The following is a 19044-nucleotide window of genomic DNA, read 5'->3' on the forward strand; positions in this document are numbered from 1 at the left end:
TCCCCTGGACTCGACTTTCGTATTTGAATGATCATACGTGTGTACTTGCATTGGTGGGTGCGAACATGAACATCGACATATACAGCATCAGAGACGAGCGGAGGCGTGCTTACTTGGTCGTGGACGTCGACGTAGCCCAAGGTTTGTAGGCGGTGAAGGTGACGTTCTTCGGCTAGATCGGCGGGGCAGAGTTAGCTCAACAGAACTGTGCGGCGACCGATATTCGTCAGAATGGTGACGACGTCGCCCTTGCGGAAGCTGAGCACACAGTCGCTCTGCGTGGCCATCTCCATCTGCGTCGACGCCCCATTTACGAGGATATTGCAGCACTGTTATTGTCAGGGGGTCAGCGTTCGCGAATATGATGCAGAACATGCGCCACGAATTCGGGAGACGGCCAAGCTCGTGCCAATAGCCCGCGTGTCCTTTCCGGCGTCGCCACGGTCATCCGACCCGCGAACACAGAGCCTGTACCGCGCGGGATGCTTTACTAAGAGAGAGTGAGTAGCAGGATCGAATATTAAGACGTGATAAATGTACGTATAATCCCCATACCACATCGTCAGACAGAGGGTCGGGCAGAACGTATTAAACCGAACGCGCGACGACCAGGCTCGCGAGCGCGAGCGCGAGACTCCATACCTTCGCGTCCGCGAGCGCGAGCCAGATGCCCGCGTCCGCACTCGGGTCTGCATCGGGCGAGCCGGCATCGTTGCATATGCGCGGCGCGGCGCGTCCGAGGTCGCACCCCGGCCGAGGTGAACCAGTGCGGCAGTGTACTCGGGCAGGACAGCAGGTTAGGGAGGAAGAGTGCGCCGACCACAGAGGAGATCGTGAGCGTGCCCCCCGATGAAGCTAAGACCCACCTGTCATCACAGCCGGGGGGGGGGGTCCATTTAGCCACCGGCCGATAGCGCACGCGCGTCTCGACTTCTTGACGGTGCCAGCGCTCAGGCCTCAGGCCTCCTCAGGCCTCAGGCCTCAGGCCTCACCTCCGCTGGCATGAGTGGGGATATCAGATCTGCGCCTCAGCTCAATCGTCGAGTCCGGACGGCGGATCGTGAGCAACGTACTCCGACAAGTACTCTGTGGGCCGTATGTTCCCTCAAGGCCTCAGGCCTCAGGAATCAGGAATCACTGGCATCTCCGAGCTCGATCCGAGTCCCTCACCTGCCGCGCCTTGGGCATGCCCGCCTGCCACTGCCAGCAGTGGCGCATCGAGTCCATGGCCAAGGCTGACGCGACCTTCTCCGAGTCCGTGGTGACCTTTTCTATACCATTGGTGGGCTCCTGGGAAGCCTGGGTATCACGAACCTCGTCATGGGCCGCTGTGGAACGGGCATACCGTGCGGTCATGGAACATGTTAGCCACGATTCGATATGGCCAACTTCCTCACTACCTGCATCCTCGCGCGTGTCCCCGTTTCTAGGCTGTTCCCCAACATCTGCGACGCCCCCATCGGTCTCCGCATGTCCGGAAAGCTGACTCCTGGCCCGTTCATCTCTGCCCCTGCTGTCCGTCGTCAAATGACAAGCCGCTGTATGTAATAGTAGCATGGCAGTACCCGCAGCGAAAGGCATGCCCTTCAATGCGACGTGCTGCGACGTGTGACCGGTTGACCCTTCTTCGCGCAGGACGGCGACCAGTATGCAAAGCAGTGTCCGGGTTGGCAGACATCTGTCTGAATCAAAGTACTTGATAATACGATATTCGTGACATGAGGGATTACGAACAGTCCACTGCTGATTCTGCCTCCACCTGTATGCTGAATACTACAAACTGAGATTACATGACCAGCGAGCATACTACTTAGACGTCCTCCGGTGCTCCCAATATCTCCATGAACTTCTTGTACGTCATCATCTTGTCCCTCTTCTGCTGTACCTTCTCAATCTGTTCGGTCAAATCAGTTGAAGCTTCTCGGTTCACCAAGCGCTTGATCGTGTCCATCTCGTACTCGATGTCCGCGAACTCCAAGCGAAGCTGCTTCAAGAAGCTGCCTGGTTCGAGCAAGGGCTTGAACGCCTCGTGTGCCTTCCCGAAGACGTTGTTGAATTCCCGGAGATCTGTGAGGAACCTGTACTTGCTGTGCCCGATGTCAATGAGCGAAACGTGTTGCCATTGCTCGATATGCTCGAATGCTTTGTTCGTCGGGTCGTACGCAGCTGCGGCGTAGGCGTAGAGATAGAAGAACGATTCAAGGTCGTGGCGATACTTGTGCAATGGAGGATTCCCTTCGCGCAGAAGGTCCAGCGCCATGAACGGGCCAGTACCGGTGCGGTACCTCGGTTTTTTCATATGGTCGCCCTCCGGTGGCACAGTCGTCGACCCCGTAACTTGCTCCGCGTTGCTTTGACTCTGCGGTTCGTTCGACGAATTGGGCGTCGTCGCATCCGTGCTCCTCCATGGTAACCACGAAGCGCTCATCGCTTTTGCAGGTCGAGCAGACCGAACATCGCCGTTGCTATGATCTTCCGCGAGATCCCAGTCGCAAAGTACGCCGATGACTTGCCCGTCCTTGATAAACCACATGACGTTGTTGATGCTGATATCGCGGTGAAGTATCTTCGACGTCTCGTACACCCAGTAATGAGCTAAAGGACTCGTCAGACCGAACTCTAGCTTCGCACTAGATATGACGCACCACGAACGACATCCACAAACACGATGTGGAAACCCTCCGCAGACCCAATGGCCTCCAAACGTTGGTAGCGCTTGAGGATTAGAGTGCGGCAGACGCGCCGGTCTTGCTCCTCGGGGATGATCCCCATCGCGACACGGGGCAGCCCCATCTCCTCGATGCTCTTCGTGACGGCGCACTTCAAGTCCACGACATGCTCCAGGTATTTTGATTTCTTCGCGGCCAACTGCTGACGTACAGTACGTATCATCCTGTCTTCGGCCTGACGCGCCTTGTGTGGCCACGCCACCTTCGCAACGAGCGGTTCCGACCCGCACATCTCCAGCGCAGGGCCACGCCTGGCCTTGACAGCGATGATGGTCGTCCCTCGACCGATGAGACCGAACGCGGTGTCGACTGGGCGGATCTCGTCCGGTTCATCGCTGTCGATATCGAACTCGAGCTGGTGTGAGGCGCCCTGTGCATCTTGAACCTCTAGTCGAACAAGCGCGTCGGACAAAGTATAGCCACTTGCAAAGTGGAAGATATCTCGTTGATCGATGGTCTGGTTGAAGATGAGGGACGGATGGACCCCCAAGTCGTGTACGCCTGCACCTCCCATGGCGGCAAGAACCAGGAGAAACAGAGGGGCTTCCTTGTCCAGGAACTCGAATGCTTTTGTGAACACAAGACCCATGCGGTCACCATAGACGAGTCGCATCTTGTTCCCCTCGATGAGGAGTCCGACAGCATACGAGCGCACATTGGACGACATGATATGGTTCACGTATCGCACGATTTGGACCTCCTTGGAGGACATGCGGCGGTGTCCGCCAGATGGTTCGGATGTGGTACGCGCACGCTTGGAACCGAGTGTCGGAATCTCCTCCTCGGCCGCGCGCTTCCGCTTGCTCACGGAAACGGCAACGCTGGTCTTCTGCGGTACGTGTCCGGTCGACGTATGTACATTCTGGGTCTCGTCTTCGAGGAGGGCCTCGACCTCAGCTTCCGACGCCACCTCGTCCTCAGGCGCCTCGTTCCCAGTCTCCACTACGGACTGGCCTTCACGGTCCGACCCGGTCTTGTCAGCAGGACCATTTCCAGCTGCTTCGCGCTCGGCTTGGGAGCTGCGACGAGTCGCCTGCTTTGGGTATATCAGTTGGTGATCATGAGTAGGGCAGAATGAGGCGAACCGTTATGGTGAATATACCATTCTCGCAGCGGACAAATATATCTCGCAACGTCTTCTTGATATCTTCCTTGTCCTTCCCGACCTCTATGGGGACCACCTCCCACTCCCACACGGGCTTGCCTCGCGCAATGCCGTAGGTACCGTCCGGCTTGTCTTTTGACTTGTAAGAGTTGACAGCTTCGCAGTCGTGGGTGATGAGACGACCCGCATACGTGCGCGGCCTGGAGTCACGACCAGAGAGGGCCCAGTGCGCTTTGATATCGTCGAGCCGTTGCCCATGGCGGTCGATATCATTATCCGCTTGACGAGTGGAGCGACGTCCTTCATCGTCCGGGCCGTAGAGCTGCGTCAATAACCCATTTGATATGAGATTCAATGGTTTATAGCTGGGTCTCTCTTCGCTTTTACGGTACGCCCTGATATCGCCTCCCAAGAGCGAATAGTGCTCTGCGTCCTTCGCGCTCGCGCCAGCACTGCGGTACGGAGTCGGGGGTATGTGCTGCCAGCCGAAGCGGAAAACAGCAAGTATGAGCGTTTCGACGTCAAAGTCCCAATGGATCTTGTCGGTGTACTCGCGGCGAATGAACTTCTCGTGCCTGTCTTTCGAGATGTAGCCGCTGGCATCCTGAACGCTATCGACGGTCTTGATCTGGTGGGGTGTAGATTGGACAACTTTGGGCCCTTAAAGTCCGAGTTAGCGTGATGATCAAAACAAAGAAAATCTCCTCCCTACGTTTCCCTTTCTCTTTCTTGGGAGGAGTACGAGGCTCCCGGGGGCCGGGCGGCGCAGATGTCAGGAACCACATCTTGCGACGGGGACGAGGACGGGGACGGGGAGAGTCTTGTGAGGCCTCCGCTGATTGAACGTTGACGATGAAGAAAGCTAGAGGATGATCCGGTCGCTCTGTGCACAGAGAGAGCGGTGGCCAGATGCCTGCGAATGGGAGCGGACGACAACATTGCACCTGGGGCGCGTCCATGTTTATATACACGCCTGCGCGTGATCAGAGAAGAGCGTGGCTACCTGATTTCAAACTCAGCGGTGTGGCCGGTGAGTCAGAAAGAACAACGCACCGCGGTGCCTGCCGTGGACGTGGTCGTACAAGTTCAGCAGGGCCTGCCAAATCGGGAGGACAATGCAAGCAGCCACACTGATCAGTGATGGCAACGTGGGAAGATGAAACCTGGGTTCCCGCCCCGTCGAAGAGCCCGCTCGGTGCTCTCGCCTTGTTAGAGACTGCTGCGAGGGCAGTTTCCGACGGAGATGCTTGAGTTGAATGTCACTTAGAGATGAGCGATGTAATTGAGTGTAGGCTAGGAGGAGGAATTGGCCCCGGTGGCGTGCGTCCGCGTTGGGCGACGCCACTCACCTCCGGGCGTCTACAAAGATCTCAGATCTGCGCGTCGACCACAGCCAGTGGCTGCCGCCGCTGATGCCATGAAACGGTTTGCGGCGTGGTCTACGCCAGTCCTACGCCAGACAGACACGATCGGTGTCAGCGATCTCGTGAGACAACTGATTGACATTCGTGCGCTCGCAGTCGACTGCATGTCGACCCTCGTCGACCACCGCCACGACTGGACATTGCCGCCGCCTGAACCAATCTCCGCATTCGCTCGACGAAAACAAAGTCTGCGTCGGTCCCTTCGATCTGCTCGCGCGACCTCCATCATTATATCCCACGCCTGGCCCTTCGCCGCAGTACCGGTCGTGTCGAACCCGGGGCCCCGGAGCACGGAGTCTAGTGCTGAGGCGTGCGAGGCTGAACAAGGCGAAGGTTAGCATCTGGAATAGGTTCATCTCGATGAATCTCGAACGGCCGTCGAGGACGTTGTAGAGCCTGTCGGGCCGTTCTCAAGCACGCGCGGAGAGCTGACACGAGGATCGAGGTGCACTGGCGGATGAGCGGAATAATCGCTGCGCTGCCGTTGATCGTCCTAGACTCGGAGAGCTTAGCGCTTAGCGCTTAAGCCTCACCGCTTTCGTGCATCATTCCTAGCGGGGGAATGAGCATAATGAGCACCGACTCAAGATGCAGCAACACTCTCAGCCACTCCCAACGTCCTATCTTGCCTTCCGCTCGAATTCCTGCGTGTCGATGTGTGACCACTCTACTCGGAGCTTGCACTGGGGCCTCTGTTGCGTGAACAATCGGAACTGTAAGCCATATATGTTTTCGAAGGCGGGCAGTATGGGATGATATAGCGCGGCGAATCCGTGGCAATGCAGCAGCAACGAGAAAGGGCGGGAGGTACACCGTGTCCGACTATATCTCGTTGCAGTTGACGCGATGTCACGAGCGCATCGCAGCAGTACGTTGTGATGTAGTTATGCCTTTGTAACGGTCACGCGCAGCGTGGGGCTCACCGTATTCCTGGGGGCGGGGAAGGAATCTCTGCCCTGGGGCACTCCAGTCGATCCTGAGGCCTGTGTCTCTCCTTCGACGGCAACTAGTCAATTATTCTCCTCACCAATTTTAGCATGACCCAGTGGTCGGCAGCACCATTATCAGTAGGGCCGTTGGCGTTCAGAACGACTGTCACCTAGCGATCACCCGTTAGGTGGGTCAGCGCATAGAATTAGACGAATTTTACGAATAGGAATGGCTGAACTTGAGATCTTGAGACAGCTCAGTGAACGACGTCGGCGTCGCCGCTGGTCCGTCCGGCGCTTTTATGCAAGCGGACATTACCCGGGCCGCTCAGACTCGGAGCCGTCTGCGCGTTGCATACGAAGAGGCGGCAACTCAGTATCCAGGATTATATATATACCTCATAAACGCGCTTGTCGTTCTTTTATGGTCGGCAACGGAGACTAGATTATACAGCGTGCTCTCCGAACCTGATCATAAACAGCACACAGCGGTGCGCGTCATTGACCGTGCATTGCATGGAAGGGAGGACATCACTCACGACCGACTCGCAATGTCATGCGATCTGGCTATGAAAATGATCATATGGGCTCATGGATGGTAGCAATGTGCACCTCGTCGTCGTAGTGCTGCCAATCGTGCAATATTCCTGGCAGGGCGAAGATAATGATCACGCGATGGATCGTGGAGGCAATGTTATGCGATCCCCGCCGAAATATAGTATGTACCCTTGAGATCGCTGTGGACGATCATGCTCTTGCGTGCAGCGAACGGATGACGTACTGTGCAGATGTACGAGATTCTCTAGGCTGTACAGCAAATTAGAGAAACGACCAGTACGTCGTCCGACGCACTGACATTGATTTCAAACAGTTGCGTCCACAAGCCATCGCACTTGACCATGGCGTCAGGAGACTTGGACGGTGTTGATAATCTAGAGACAATGCTGCTCGCAGCTTGGAAGTATTGTGGAAGCTACAATTATCAAGCTGTAAGACATGCGTATATGGGATCTGGGCAGACAACTCACCGGAACGACGATCGTGGGATCAGCGAGGACGATAAGGGCGTAGTACAGGCCTCCCGGCATATCGCGATCAGTTAGACGCCCAAGCACAAAGGACAGAGCCACAGGCGCGTTTGCTTCCGTCGTCGCACTCTCAGCACTCGACACTGTCCCTCCCCGTTGCCCCACCCTCAGCACCGTGTGCGCAATCGACTACGCATTTGACTTCGTATTGCGATCCTACAATGACAAGCATGAATTCCGATCACCAAATTACCGCAGTCCACGCCGAATCTATACTTACTCGCAACGCCACTACCGTCGCGAGTACGGACATCTCGCACTTTTCCACAGTTCCATCGTCGAACCATGCGTCCAACGCTCGATACCTTGCTCATCCACCGGGGATTCCTATTCCTCTCGCAAGAAAACATGGCAACGCTCACCGCCAACTCGATCATCCGCCTGGGATTCCTATCCCTCTGGCATGCAAGCAGGGAAATGCTCACCGGCATCTTGCCCATCCACCAGGGATTCCAATCCCGCTTGCACGTGTCCAAGGGTCTGCACACAAGCACCTTGATCATCCACCTGGAATCCCGGTCCCTCTTGCGCGGATCCAATGCAACGCCTACCAGCATTCCAGGAACTCTTCGACGAGCTCTTGGAGTACAGAACAATATACGACCAAGAGTAAGGATTCCCAGTCGGTAAGTCAAGTTGTCGATCTCAATCGTATATGGATCTGTACTCACGAGGTCTGTACAATAGCAGGCGGCTCCCCTACAGCAACAGGGCCGCGAGACCCTGGCCACCGATCATCGCGCGGTTCCTCCGCCTTTCTCCGGAGGAGCCATTCTCAACCCTATATGGGTGAACACCCCCCGCGTTGGCTTCGGACACGTCGAGCGCACCGACACAAAGGCCCTTGAGCCATTCCGGGTCCCCAGGGGAGCCGTCCTGAACCCTACCTGGGTGGATACCTCCCGCGTCGGCCTGGGACAGGTCTCGGGCGGCCGCGCAGACCTTGAGCCCTTCAGGACCAAGCTCGCGGACCAGGCATGGCCTGATCTCAGCAAGCATATCCGCCCTACCATGGGCACACGCATCATCATCCCGACGTCGCCCAAGTACGACTACGGCCAGTCGGATGACTACGATTGGGCCGTGGCGCTCGGCACGTACGACTCCCTCAACATTGAGGAGGGAAAGCATGCGCGGGACTTCTTCTCCCAATGGCAGAAGGAATCGGAGTTGTTTGGGATGTGGAACGATGAGTGGGGCCGGCAGGCGAGGGCAACGGAAGGTGTCTTCGAGGGGGAGCCTGAGCTGCTCAAGGAGCAACATCTGGACGAGATGCCAAGCCTGCTCTTCGTGTCGGAGGAGCGCAACGAGGAGGGAGAAGGGGGCTCGCCTTCCGATGATCTGTCGATGTCGCCGATGTCGCCGCTCTTGGACGACATTATGCCCGGACTGGTTGGGATGGGCGACCAAGCCAAGGAATAATCGACGGTGGCAGAGCTAGTCGACAACGCCACAGTTACTTGCTGAGGCGGCGTGCGGCGCGAGGTCGTAGAGATGGAGATAGAGATGATGGGAGGGAAGTGGGCGGGCGGATTGTGTACGAAGGATTTGTGAAGTGTCGCATCAGCGATTGGATTGTTTTGGATACGATGCTGTACTTGTAGTGATTGCCTGTAACGTGCCCGAACCAATTAGTGTAACCCGCTATTCTCTGCATTTGTGTGCTCAGACATACCTGGGTTGTCCAAGACGACAGCGAGTCCCGCATACTCACTGCTCACTCACGTGAGCGATCCTTCCTGCTTTCATCAGGGACAAGACACGTACAAGCAACTGTTGCTGCCGAGCTATATCTAAGTACGTTCGTTATAGCTGGGAAGCGGAGTAATATCACCAGTCCTCCTCTTCTTCAAGCATAGTCAAAAGCAGCTCGTTCATATCACCCACGTTCCGAGATGGCATTCATGTCTGCCGCAGAAGCCTTCCTGACTGGACGGCTCGACGTTCCTCCTCGCTGTCGATGGCTGAAATGAGCAGATCCGCCCATAGAACACATTGGTATCTCCCTTGTATATTCTCCATCGTCTACGGTCGTGGCTTCGCGTGCTGATTTGGTCTGTATACACCTGTACAATCATCTCAGTATGTCATACTCTTCTGGCCTGCGTCAACCTACCATCGCAACATGGTGGACCGAATTGCATGCACAGGTCCGGTGGTCCTCCTCCGCTGAACTGGCTACCGGCCCGTGCGCGACTGGAGCCACACTCGTGTAAGCGCCCAGCATAAGAGGTCGCCACTCAACTCGAACTCGACCCATCCACTCTTGTTCTTGGCCCCCATGACGGCTCCCGCCCCGCGGCACGAAACACTTTCGGATACTACACATCACCTGTATCCAACGAATCAGCGTATGATACGTGCGTCGTACCTGCTTTCACTCACCAAACGCGACGCGAAGGGGAACACAGTTGTGGACTTCGGGAATGTGGCGTCCATCCAACCGGTCGTTGTCCCGCCTGTGACACAAAGCCCAGCCTACTCCGACGCATACGACAGTAGTTCGGAGACATTCGCGGAAGCCAATAAGGCTGAACGCATTGCTGTCGTTGGCAACGCCACTCCCCTCAACGCAGTCAAAACGCGTCCGCGTACGCGACGCGTCCCGGACTACGACATGATGCGCTTTATGACAGCATTCGAGATGGTGGAGGAGCTGCGGAACCCCAGCATTACCATCGCCGAGCCGCTGGTCTTCGCAGCACCTCGACCCAGGCGCCCCATACAGGTCGACAGGGCCAACATATCCGCGATTGTCGATCAAGACTGGGAGCTTCGGGAAGGTCGGGTGTCTCTGAAACATGCAAAACAAAACACGGTCCATGACAGCCGCCAGGTAAGTGACTGTGTAAAACCGTGTTTCGCTTCGCACTTACCTTTCATGTGTACCCACAGATGGATAGGTTCGCCAACCAGGCACCTCTACTGCTACACTCTTGCGACACCGAGCCCATGTGGGTCGGCAGCGTTATGGAGTATAACACTCAATATGGCGCTGAACACCTTCGGATCGACCAAGACACGATCGTGAGCACTTCGTATATGCGGCTATATATAGCAGATATACTCACGGAACATCCAGATCTCGCAATTGACAAGCTATGAGTCCGCGTCCGAAGGCTCAGACGTATCATCTGAGACGGCTTGTAGTCTTGGCCACGACGCTGGCTTGCTAGACACGCCACCCAACACCTACAATTCCTCAATCATCGACCAGGAGCACGACGTCAGCGTAGTCGATCCGCTCGGGCTGAAGACGGGTGACGGTCCCCTGCGCAAATGCGACTGGATCGATTGCCCCTTCTGTCCGGCTTCGGTGGACGACCGATCCGCAGAGGTGCTGCCGGCGCTATATGAGAGCCCTGTCACGAAGGACGGCGCTGGCCTGAGCGCGTCGCACAAAGAGAGCAAGGCGCGTTCGAGTAGGCGAACACGCTCGCGACGTCAGAATGGCTCGCACGGATCCAGCAAGACGCAGGGAGCAAGCGCCCCTATCCCTCAATACGACGAGTCGGACGAGAGGGACAGCAGAGCATCGCTCTCGTCGACGAACGCCTCCACCGCCCAGCGGCCGTGCGATTGGATTGATTGCTCGATCTGCGAGTCGAACGAGTCCGCGTCGACCGCGGGACGAGGCGCAGCAGCCAGTCAGGGATCGTCTGCAAACGCGGCAGACCGGGCGGCGGCGAAGCCTGGAGGCCGCAAGGAGGGGAGGAAAGGGTTTCTCGGGGTTGCCATCATGCTGGGCCTCATCCGCCGGCCGTGACGGATGACTGCGGGGTGCTGTTTAGGACTGGTTCTCAGTTTCGTCTGTCTGGTGTTCTCACCTGTATTCATAAAGGGCCACAATGAGATGTTGCTGCTCGGATCGTTGCATGACTGCCCATGGCTGGGGTTGCAGATGCCAGACGACGGCGAGACGGACTCGATCGTCAGTGGACAGCAGGCCGGGTGGGAACGATGCAAGGTTCCTTGGGATCGACTGACTGAACGAGCACAAGGTGCCGCTGCATGGACGACGTGAAGGGATGGATGAAGCGTGGATGAAGGCAGCATGGACGTCGTTGGGTTGCAGATTTACCCCGATACCGGTCGGCGGTCAGTATGTCTCACCCTTTGTATGGTGGTGTAAGCATTGGTTTACTAACGAAGTGGCTTCTCAATTCAGATTGTGGCTGCGAAACACTCTCAAGACTCCCGGCCACACTTGCCAGCTTTCTGACGGAGAGACAGAGTCACAGAAAGCTTGCCGTGTCTCTATACAACGCGCACTACACTCGAATGGGTACATTCACAGGGGCGATATTATACAAACAGAAGACGAGACAATGAGTATGTCCATACGCAGTAAGATCATCCTCATCCGACTCAAGCTCTTAGCTCGTCATGTCCATCTCGAACGTCGTGTCCGCCCGCTCACCGGGAAAGGAGCCGTCTACATGGGGCGCCACCAGACCGACTTCATCTCTACCTTCCACCGGTCTCGCCGCTGTGCAGAAGCTGATCAGTTTGCCTGACCCCGTACGTCCACTCCAATCCGGCGAAAAGCCCACCACCGTGACCCCGTCCTGAACTCAGAACGATTGTGAGCCAACGATTGCGGCCGCAGTAGTAAGTGCACCCCTTCCCGAACTTTTCATCGCGGGCCCGGGGCGTTGATGGCCGAGGTGGTCGCAGCTCGTTGCACGTCGTAGGGAGCTGTCCGTCCCATGCCGAGTGTCTTCTGGTGGTGTGGCCTGGGGGTAGACTCTTTGAAGTACCATGTGCGACGTTGTCAAAGAGAATATGAAGAGACATCGTGGAAGGCTGTCTCGCGGGTGGCGAATTCGACGAGCTCGACTGAGCGGCGGACAAGCGGCGGATCGATTGCGACTTGGGCGGCAGTGACCCAATGGGAAGGTGCTAGTGTCGGTTCTTGAGCAGTTGATGTATCTTACAACCTGGCCACGTACTCCCATTCGCTGCAGTGTGAGCGCCGCTCTCGCAATACACGCCTCATCTGCACCTGCAACAGTAGAACAGCAGTAGAACAGCCTCTGACACGCACACAATTAATCCTTTCATCTAGTCTCGCCATCTCCGTCAGACGGAGACGTCCAGCTTACTACTTGCTGACTACTGCCCTAAGTTTGCTGTACCATGCCGACCGTCGCGGTATATCATTCAATATCATTCACCGCAACGCAAGCTTAGGCAGCCTGCAGCGGCGGCCGAGCACATATCGTATGCGAACCTCCTTTAAGTTCTCTGGGGCGTTCTATCTGATATTTGCGACGTGCCACAGCGCCTCCTCGGTCTCGTCGCAACCTTTCTCAGCATATCAGCGACAGAAGCGGTGTCTCTCCGTGCACGCAGTTAACCCGGGCTGGCGAGCGAAGCGTTGGGCCTCTGGCCTACTTTGGTGCGTCGGCGCAGCGCGTTCCATTCCCTCGCGCCAGTGGCAGTCGACCCATCTGCAAAGCCAGGTGATTGCAAATGCCAAACGCACGTCTCGACGCTCTCCTAGTCCAAAACAGGCAGGGATAGAGGGTCCTCATTGGCCAGCCAGTGGTTAAGTGGGCTTCCTGACGTCGCATCAAAGCCTCTAAGTGAGTCCGCTATTGGCAGCTCTTCAGCTTCAGCTGCTGACAAACAGCTGGCGATAAGTAAGCCGCACCGTCGGACTATCGCCAGTTGTTTGTCAGCGGATGGCTTCCACGGTTGTCTCGAAGGACTTGCATTGCCATGGAGTCCTGCTACTAGGAAGGAGAGGCTGAGCTATATAAGACCAGGAGCAATTACTTAGAGGGTATACAGCCATCCAGATCCCCTTCACCCCCAAGCACCTTCTGCCACCTAGACTAACCACACAAGATGTCGCACGGCAAGCAGTTCACGCTCTACACCCACGGCAGCGGTCCAAATGGCTGGTGAGCACAGTCTTACTTAGCTATGTTCGCCTCATTGATCCCGCCCGCTCAACAGGAAGGTCGCATACGTCTTGACGGAGCTTGGCCTCACCTACGAGAGCGTCTACCTCGACTTTGGCAAGCTCGAGCAGAAGTCGCCCGAGTATACCCAGTACAACCCGAACGGGCGTATCCCGACGGTCATTGACCACAAGAACAACGACTTCACCATTTGGTGGGTGTTCTCGCGTATATTCGCAACGTCACAATGTGAAGATCCTGATGGGACGGGGCTAACAGGGAGTCGAACGCGATCATCACCTACCTCGTCGAGAAGTACGACACCGCCCACCGCATCTCCGCGGCGACGCCCGAAGACAAGATCAAGCAGCTTCAGTGGCTCTTCTTCCAGGCCTCCGGCCAGGGGTACGTCTCACTCATGCCATTCATCACGCTCAAGCCCGTGACGTCGACTTTGTGATAGCCCGTACTTCGGCCAGGGGATCTGGTTCAAGGTGTACCACCCCGAGCCGGTACCTAGCGCTGTCGTGAGGTACCAGAGGGAGGCGGTGCGCGTGATCGGCGTGCTCGACGGCGTGCTCAAGAAGCAGGAGTGGCTCGTCGGCGGGAAGCCTAGCGTCGCCGACTTTTCCTTCGTCTCGTGCGTACTCTCTCGCCTTCGTGTCTTGCTCTTTGCTGCCAGAAGGTTGACTGCGTGCGCGGTTGCAGGTGGACCAATGTCGGGCTCTCTCATGTGCTCGCAGACTTCACTGAGGCCAACATCGAGAAGGACTACCCGCACTTCTGGAAGTGAGTGTCATCTGTTAATTGTGAGTCTGCGAGTGTGACCGGGCTGACGCGCGACTTGCAGCTGGCACCAGAAGCTGATAGCGCTACCCTCGATCAAGAAGGTTCACGAGGAGAAGACCGCCATTCAGGCTGCGCAGGTGCACTGAGATTTTGAGGGTAAAGAGTCTCGAAGGCTACGTCGATGAGAAGGAAGGACGATGAGCGCCGTGTATGTTATACCTGCTTCGGCGAATCGAGCTGGGCTTGCTTCGCGATGCCCTTCTTTGCTCGACTGGCTGTGTTATGATGGCTGGACATCTACGTTTGCATCTCCCATCTTCGTGCGGTTCGAATAATTACCGTGCAAATGCGTTACAGGTTATGTCGACGTTGGGCTGCATTAGGCCCGGCTTTCGACTACTCCTACTGTTCTTCCCTCTCGGCTGCCAGGCTTTCGACACTCACGTAGTCCTTGTATTTCTGTGCGTGTACAGGAGTGCCTTGCGGGTGTTCGACATCAAGTGCGTACGAGGCCCGCGCAACGTAGGCCCGGTTTTCAATGCTCGTGTCGGTGTTGAGACGATAGGGCCGTTTTGGGTCTCAGGAGCATGCGAGGCTACGGTGGATGCGACTGGCAGTGGCACGCAGCAGGCGAAACCACGGCATCTCGGACCGGCGGTGCCGGGCGCTAGGCTACCAAGCCCCCTCGAACTCAAGCTTCGCACCTTGACTCGGAATAGCATCCTTGTCGGCATCCCCACTTTATGTCTTAGCCATCGATTGTCCAACGACCGTTTCGAGCCGTTTCACTAAGCCCAGGGAGCAGCCTAGCCGTCCTGATTCTCCGCTTGCTTGCAGTGGCTTGACGCTATCGCCGCGCACAGGAAGAGCGGCGACTCGAAGACATTCAACTCACTACACAGGCCGCGTTGTTGTACCAAGTTTATCTCAAGGTATACCCACGCCTGTGGTTCACTGAATAACAAGCGGGAATGGGGCATATCTGGGCATGGTCTTTGACTGTATCGCTGTGTGTCGCGCTTGTCTTTGCGATGGACGCGGCTGCACAGCCTCAACGCGCGTTCGGACTCGGTCATACCAGCCACGAATCCGGTTGGCGCGTCTCTATCTCAGATGCATGGGATGTACGTACTGACTGCCACTAAACTCACCCTGAATTGTTCCGATTGACAAGAATCATTGCTCTGAATCGCTGTTCTAGGTCCTGGGGCCGTTCCCGATCCATGCTAGGGAACAGCACTTCTTGTCCCCTTCGTTTCCGCTGAACCGTACAGTCATATCCTTCACTCATACTGTCACAACGTCTGATATCATATCTTTACAGTCTCTCAACCTCTTGATCTGGAAGCCAAGTGGCCCTCGGCTTATGCGGACGGCGGAGAAATCGAATGGACGACAGCTCGTTCCAAGACTGATGGCACACTGGACGTTTCCTTCCCCGAGATTCGGTACGTCGTCTCCCATACGTCGGTCGGCATGTGCCTCTGTGTATATACCCTTGCAGAGTAGTGCATATTATACCCTTGCAGAGTAGTGCATATATGCGCCTCTTGGCGTAGAGTGGCGCATATATGCTCCTCTACATGCGTTGTCACGGAACGCGATGAATGTATGCGTCTCTGCGTATACATGCGCTCCACAGTTGCTCACGCTATGCACATGCAAAGACGCTGAAAGTCTCAGAGATCATTATCGCATTTTCTCACAGCAGGCTCGCTATTCTAGATGGGCGGCCCTTCGAGCAACAGAGGGGTGGGCAAGTCTACAGCACCACTCAGTTCTGCGTACCACAATCACAGTGACTCCGCCGTCGGTACTCTCGGACGACGCCGCAGACCAGCTCGCCGAATTCCCTCGACTACTGGTGGACGTGATGCGGGGCTCGTTCTTCACCGTTCTCCCACCCAAGGATAGCCCACTTCATTCTGTGACCGACTTCGTTCCGCGTTGGTACATGGGGAACATCTACGGCATGGAACGCGTCCTGCCGCAGACGGTCCCCCTCCCCTCTGCGCCTTCGCTGAACGGACCGACGACGTACGAGTTAATTGTTAGCGGCGATTACGAGGTAGCTCGAGCTTCGCAGGTCATAGTTCACCACTCACCTATTGCACCCGTAGATCAGGCTCTTTGGTGATCCACGCTTCAGTGGCGACAAGACTGGCGTCCCTACGCTCTCTATCAAGCTATCTGTGGATCTCGAGCCAGTCCCAGCGGAGGATACCGTCGAGATTGTGCCGGGCCATGGCGTAGCCTGCGACTTCGTCGACGGATGGGCATTCGGAGACGCTTTCGGCGTCGGCGTTCGGAGTGTGTCGGGCTGGTGGACCGTCAACAGCGTTTCACTCGCCACGCCTGATCTGGCCGTATGTACATTATCCTCATTCCGCTATACTATGGGTGTGCTGAGTTAAAGCGCATGACAGGACCAACTCAACATTACCCTCCTCCAGAATACCACGCTTGCCCCCACGCAAGCACGCATCGTTCCCATCAAGCTATTCCAACTTCTCCCCTTCGGTGGGCACGAGATACCCGTGGAATTGCACCTGGAATCCAAGGGTACTGACGCTGTTACGAGGACTCTGTATACCAGTATCACCGTCCGGCAACACCCACATTGGTCTCCGTCAGAAATCCCGGAGGCTGGGATACAAGCGACGTATTTCTACAGCGGCTCGACGCCGACTGCTTTTCTGGTGAAGCCTCCAGAGGAGCCGAACGAGGGGCCGCCGAGGATTCCTGTGCTTGCGCTTCGTACGTCATGGACCGTTGCTGATCAAGGTCGACAGAGGGATGTTAATACTTCTATCACGTCATTTACACAGACGGCGCAGGCGTCGACATCTTCTCTATGCCCTTCTGGATTCAAGCCATCCCACGCCAGAAACATAGCTGGATCGTCACTCCGAGCGGACGGACTGCATGGGTGCGTGGACTCGCTTTGCGTTTTTGCGGTCGCCTTACCATTCATAATGCCTCTGGTAGGGCTTGGACTGGCATGGGCCCAGTGCTATGGACGCATGGGGTAGTGTCGATGCCTTGAGCGAGATCCTGAAGAGCAGGGATGCATGGCGCGACTACGAGTTTCCCAAGGACACGCGGGTCCTGCTCATCGGCCACTCGAATGGTGGGCAAGGAGCGTGGTGGAACGCGGGGAGGTATCCGGATCGAGTCGCTGCGGGTACGTCCTATAAACCATGATTGACGGTACCTCGATCGCTGAGCATCGCCGACGGCGCAGTCATCCCCGCGGCAGGCTACCTCAAATCGCAGGCATACGTGCCCCTCATCCAATCCCAGTGAGACTCCTCCGGGCCCGCTCGCCTCACATACAATTGTTGACGTCCCCATCTTTAGTTCAGCGCATTACGTCGATCCGTCTCTCCGCGCCATTCTCGAGACTGCGCTGACGCCCGATGACAATGATCTCTTTCTCTCAAACCTGGCGCATACACCGATACTCGCCATCCATGGTGGTGACGACGAGAACGTACCGACGTGGCACAGCCGTGCATACATCAGCACGCTCAAGACATGGAACCCCAACGCGAGCGTAGCGTTAGTCAATGGCATTCTCGGCACTGTCCTGCAGTAGATCTCACGGAGCCGTGTTTTTACAGGCTGCGCGAAGACCCCGGGGAGCTACATTGGTACACCGGCATGTTCGACAACCCCGACGTGCGCGAATATATGCGCACAATATTGGAGAGCGACACGGGGTTGGCTACCACTTCCGTTCTCACGGAAACCCCGGATAGCTTCACCTTGACAGTGTCAATACCTGCTGAGAGTGGATCGCTTCACGGATGGCGAGTCCATCAGCTGCTCGTACCCGGTCGGTAGGTCCTATTATATATGCACTCAAAACACACGATGTCGGTGCTGATGATGTGCAGCCTTGGGCGGCTTACAGTCCGAGTAACCGGCGCATCAATCGACGTTCGTACGGGCAACATCGCTGCGTTCTCAATTCGACATGTCGTCCGGTACGCTGCGAGCACTCTGATCGTGGACGGCACGGTACTTCCCTCCGGGAATCTCCAAGACGACTTGGTGTATTTCTCGTATCAGGATGGAATATGGAGGGTACGTATCCGAGCTACCACTGCTCTGGAGAATACTATTGAATTGCGAAGCAGCCCACAGATGACAACTCGCCACCAGCCCTTCAACCGTACGGAAGACTAGCTACCATCCTTACATCCACAGCACCGTTAACCATCGTCTACGAACCCAACTCTCCAAGCCTTCTATCGGCCGCCCTCCGTTTGGCCGCCGCACTCGACGGTTATCACAAGCTCGATGCAGAAATCATCAGCGACGAGGAGGCTACCAGGAGGCTTCACGCCAATTCTCTGGGTGATAGGAACGTAGTCGTCCTCACGACCGGCACAGGGGAGTTCACGCATTCGCTGCTTTCGAAGCGGCGCACGGCATTCAGCCTTGAGGGCGACTCCTTACGTCTCAAAGGCAAACCTCTGAGTGGACAGTCTGCTGCACTGTTCTTGCACCCGCATCCGAGCGCGCCCGATGCATCGATTCTGTTTATACACGCACTGGAGGAGTCTGCATTGGAGAGGGGACTACGACTCTTCCCCGTACGTACAGGTGTGCCCGTCCCCGATTTGATTGTGATCACGGAGCGTGCGGACGAGATGGGAGCGGGAGGGATTGAAGGTGCAGGGTAAGTGCGCCTGTGGACTGTTCCATCTGCAGTTCAACTGAAGTGCCCTGTTTTAGCGTGTGGGGTAACGCCTGGAGCTGGAATGAAGGAGTGTCCTCGTTCTATATTATAAAGCCGTAGGTGTACGTGATACATCGAGATGGAATATACAGAACACATTTATCGTAATCATCATCATCATCAGTAGTGCGTGAATCCGTGACGCGGCCAGCCCGACCCTAAGCAAAGTTCGAGTCGTCGCGAATGCCTTTTGTAACACTGGGATGGAAAGTCTTGGTACAATACAGTGCGCAATGATGACAAGCCCGGAGAGGAGAGGGGACACGAGAGGACAGGTAATATATATCACAGATAGCGAGGGCGATAGCAGGACGATCTACGACG

General features: G+C 56.4%; 7 protein-coding genes across 7 annotated transcripts; 3 read left to right on the forward strand and 4 right to left on the reverse strand.

Annotated features, from left to right (window-relative positions):
* Window positions 1-191: 191 nt before the first annotated feature.
* On the reverse strand, window positions 192-1363 carry C8Q71DRAFT_862156 (uncharacterized protein; the record flags this gene model as incomplete). Its single annotated transcript, XM_047927994.1, has 3 exons — window positions 192-329; window positions 1171-1290; window positions 1346-1363. 3 exons carry the CDS (start codon window positions 1361-1363, stop codon window positions 192-194), a joined length of 276 nt encoding a protein of 91 aa, XP_047774273.1.
* Window positions 1346-5268, reverse strand: C8Q71DRAFT_911027 (uncharacterized protein). The gene is made up of 7 exons (XM_047929114.1): window positions 4888-5268; window positions 4654-4837; window positions 4547-4605; window positions 3815-4494; window positions 2646-3765; window positions 1634-2595; window positions 1346-1575 (listed from the first exon to the last, which is right to left on the reverse strand). Exons 2-6 carry the CDS (start codon window positions 4791-4793, stop codon window positions 1811-1813), a joined length of 2784 nt encoding a protein of 927 aa, XP_047774274.1. The 5' UTR covers window positions 4794-4837; window positions 4888-5268; the 3' UTR covers window positions 1346-1575; window positions 1634-1810.
* An 8-nt stretch (window positions 5269-5276) lies between these two features.
* Window positions 5277-5791, reverse strand: C8Q71DRAFT_784117 (uncharacterized protein). Its single transcript, XM_047925016.1, has one exon. The coding sequence runs from the start codon at window positions 5612-5614 to the stop codon at window positions 5285-5287; it is 330 nt and encodes a 109-aa protein (XP_047774275.1). The 5' UTR covers window positions 5615-5791; the 3' UTR covers window positions 5277-5284.
* A 772-nt stretch (window positions 5792-6563) lies between these two features.
* On the reverse strand, window positions 6564-7431 carry C8Q71DRAFT_784120 (uncharacterized protein). Its single transcript, XM_047925017.1, has 3 exons — window positions 7216-7431; window positions 6727-7160; window positions 6564-6655 (listed from the first exon to the last, which is right to left on the reverse strand). The coding sequence occupies exons 1-2, from the start codon at window positions 7273-7275 to the stop codon at window positions 6990-6992; spliced, it is 231 nt and encodes a 76-aa protein (XP_047774276.1). The 5' UTR covers window positions 7276-7431; the 3' UTR covers window positions 6564-6655; window positions 6727-6989.
* A 1960-nt stretch (window positions 7432-9391) lies between these two features.
* Window positions 9392-10552, forward strand: C8Q71DRAFT_318634 (uncharacterized protein). The gene is made up of 3 exons (XM_047917780.1): window positions 9392-9635; window positions 9687-10111; window positions 10171-10552. Exons 1-3 carry the CDS (start codon window positions 9557-9559, stop codon window positions 10378-10380), a joined length of 714 nt encoding a protein of 237 aa, XP_047774277.1. The 5' UTR covers window positions 9392-9556; the 3' UTR covers window positions 10381-10552.
* Window positions 10553-13128: 2576 nt separating this feature from the next.
* C8Q71DRAFT_862160 (glutathione S-transferase) lies at window positions 13129-14119 on the forward strand (the record flags this gene model as incomplete). Its single annotated transcript, XM_047927995.1, has 6 exons — window positions 13129-13184; window positions 13240-13398; window positions 13464-13589; window positions 13648-13824; window positions 13893-13973; window positions 14035-14119. The coding sequence occupies 6 exons, from the start codon at window positions 13129-13131 to the stop codon at window positions 14117-14119; spliced, it is 684 nt and encodes a 227-aa protein (XP_047774278.1).
* Window positions 14120-15004: 885 nt separating this feature from the next.
* On the forward strand, window positions 15005-18780 carry C8Q71DRAFT_799224 (uncharacterized protein; the record flags this gene model as incomplete). Its single annotated transcript, XM_047925875.1, has 14 exons — window positions 15005-15097; window positions 15175-15241; window positions 15298-15421; window positions 15699-16041; window positions 16094-16339; window positions 16400-16730; window positions 16802-16902; window positions 16962-17157; window positions 17218-17275; window positions 17334-17534; window positions 17597-17815; window positions 17873-18062; window positions 18116-18660; window positions 18717-18780. 14 exons carry the CDS (start codon window positions 15005-15007, stop codon window positions 18778-18780), a joined length of 2778 nt encoding a protein of 925 aa, XP_047774279.1.
* Between the last annotated feature and the right edge of the window lie 264 nt (window positions 18781-19044).

Source organism: Rhodofomes roseus, assembly GCF_022264815.1.
Source record: "Rhodofomes roseus strain CIRM-BRFM 1785 chromosome Unknown C8Q71scaffold_28, whole genome shotgun sequence".
Classification (NCBI taxonomy): domain Eukaryota; kingdom Fungi; phylum Basidiomycota; class Agaricomycetes; order Polyporales; family Fomitopsidaceae; genus Rhodofomes; species Rhodofomes roseus.

Coding starts and splice junctions, on each gene's coding strand:
- C8Q71DRAFT_784120 (XM_047925017.1), bottom strand. CDS start 7,275: ATGCCGGGAGGCCTGTACTACGCCCTTATCGTCCTCGCTGATCCCACG. Junction 7,161..7,215: donor ATCCCACGATCGTCGTTCCG/GTGAGTTGTCTG, acceptor TGATAATTGTAG/CTTCCACAATACTTCCAAGC.
- C8Q71DRAFT_784117 (XM_047925016.1), bottom strand. CDS start 5,614: ATGAACCTATTCCAGATGCTAACCTTCGCCTTGTTCAGCCTCGCACGC.
- C8Q71DRAFT_318634 (XM_047917780.1), top strand. CDS start 9,557: ATGACGGCTCCCGCCCCGCGGCACGAAACACTTTCGGATACTACACAT. Junction 9,636..9,686: donor AACGAATCAGCGTATGATAC/GTGCGTCGTACC, acceptor AGGGGAACACAG/TTGTGGACTTCGGGAATGTG. Junction 10,112..10,170: donor CGGTCCATGACAGCCGCCAG/GTAAGTGACTGT, acceptor GTGTACCCACAG/ATGGATAGGTTCGCCAACCA.
- C8Q71DRAFT_911027 (XM_047929114.1), bottom strand. CDS start 4,793: ATGGACGCGCCCCAGGTGCAATGTTGTCGTCCGCTCCCATTCGCAGGC. Junction 4,606..4,653: donor TCAGCGGAGGCCTCACAAGA/CTCTCCCCGTCC, acceptor GTGGTTCCTGAC/ATCTGCGCCGCCCGGCCCCC. Junction 4,495..4,546: donor CAAGAAAGAGAAAGGGAAAC/GTAGGGAGGAGA, acceptor TCGGACTTTAAG/GGCCCAAAGTTGTCCAATCT.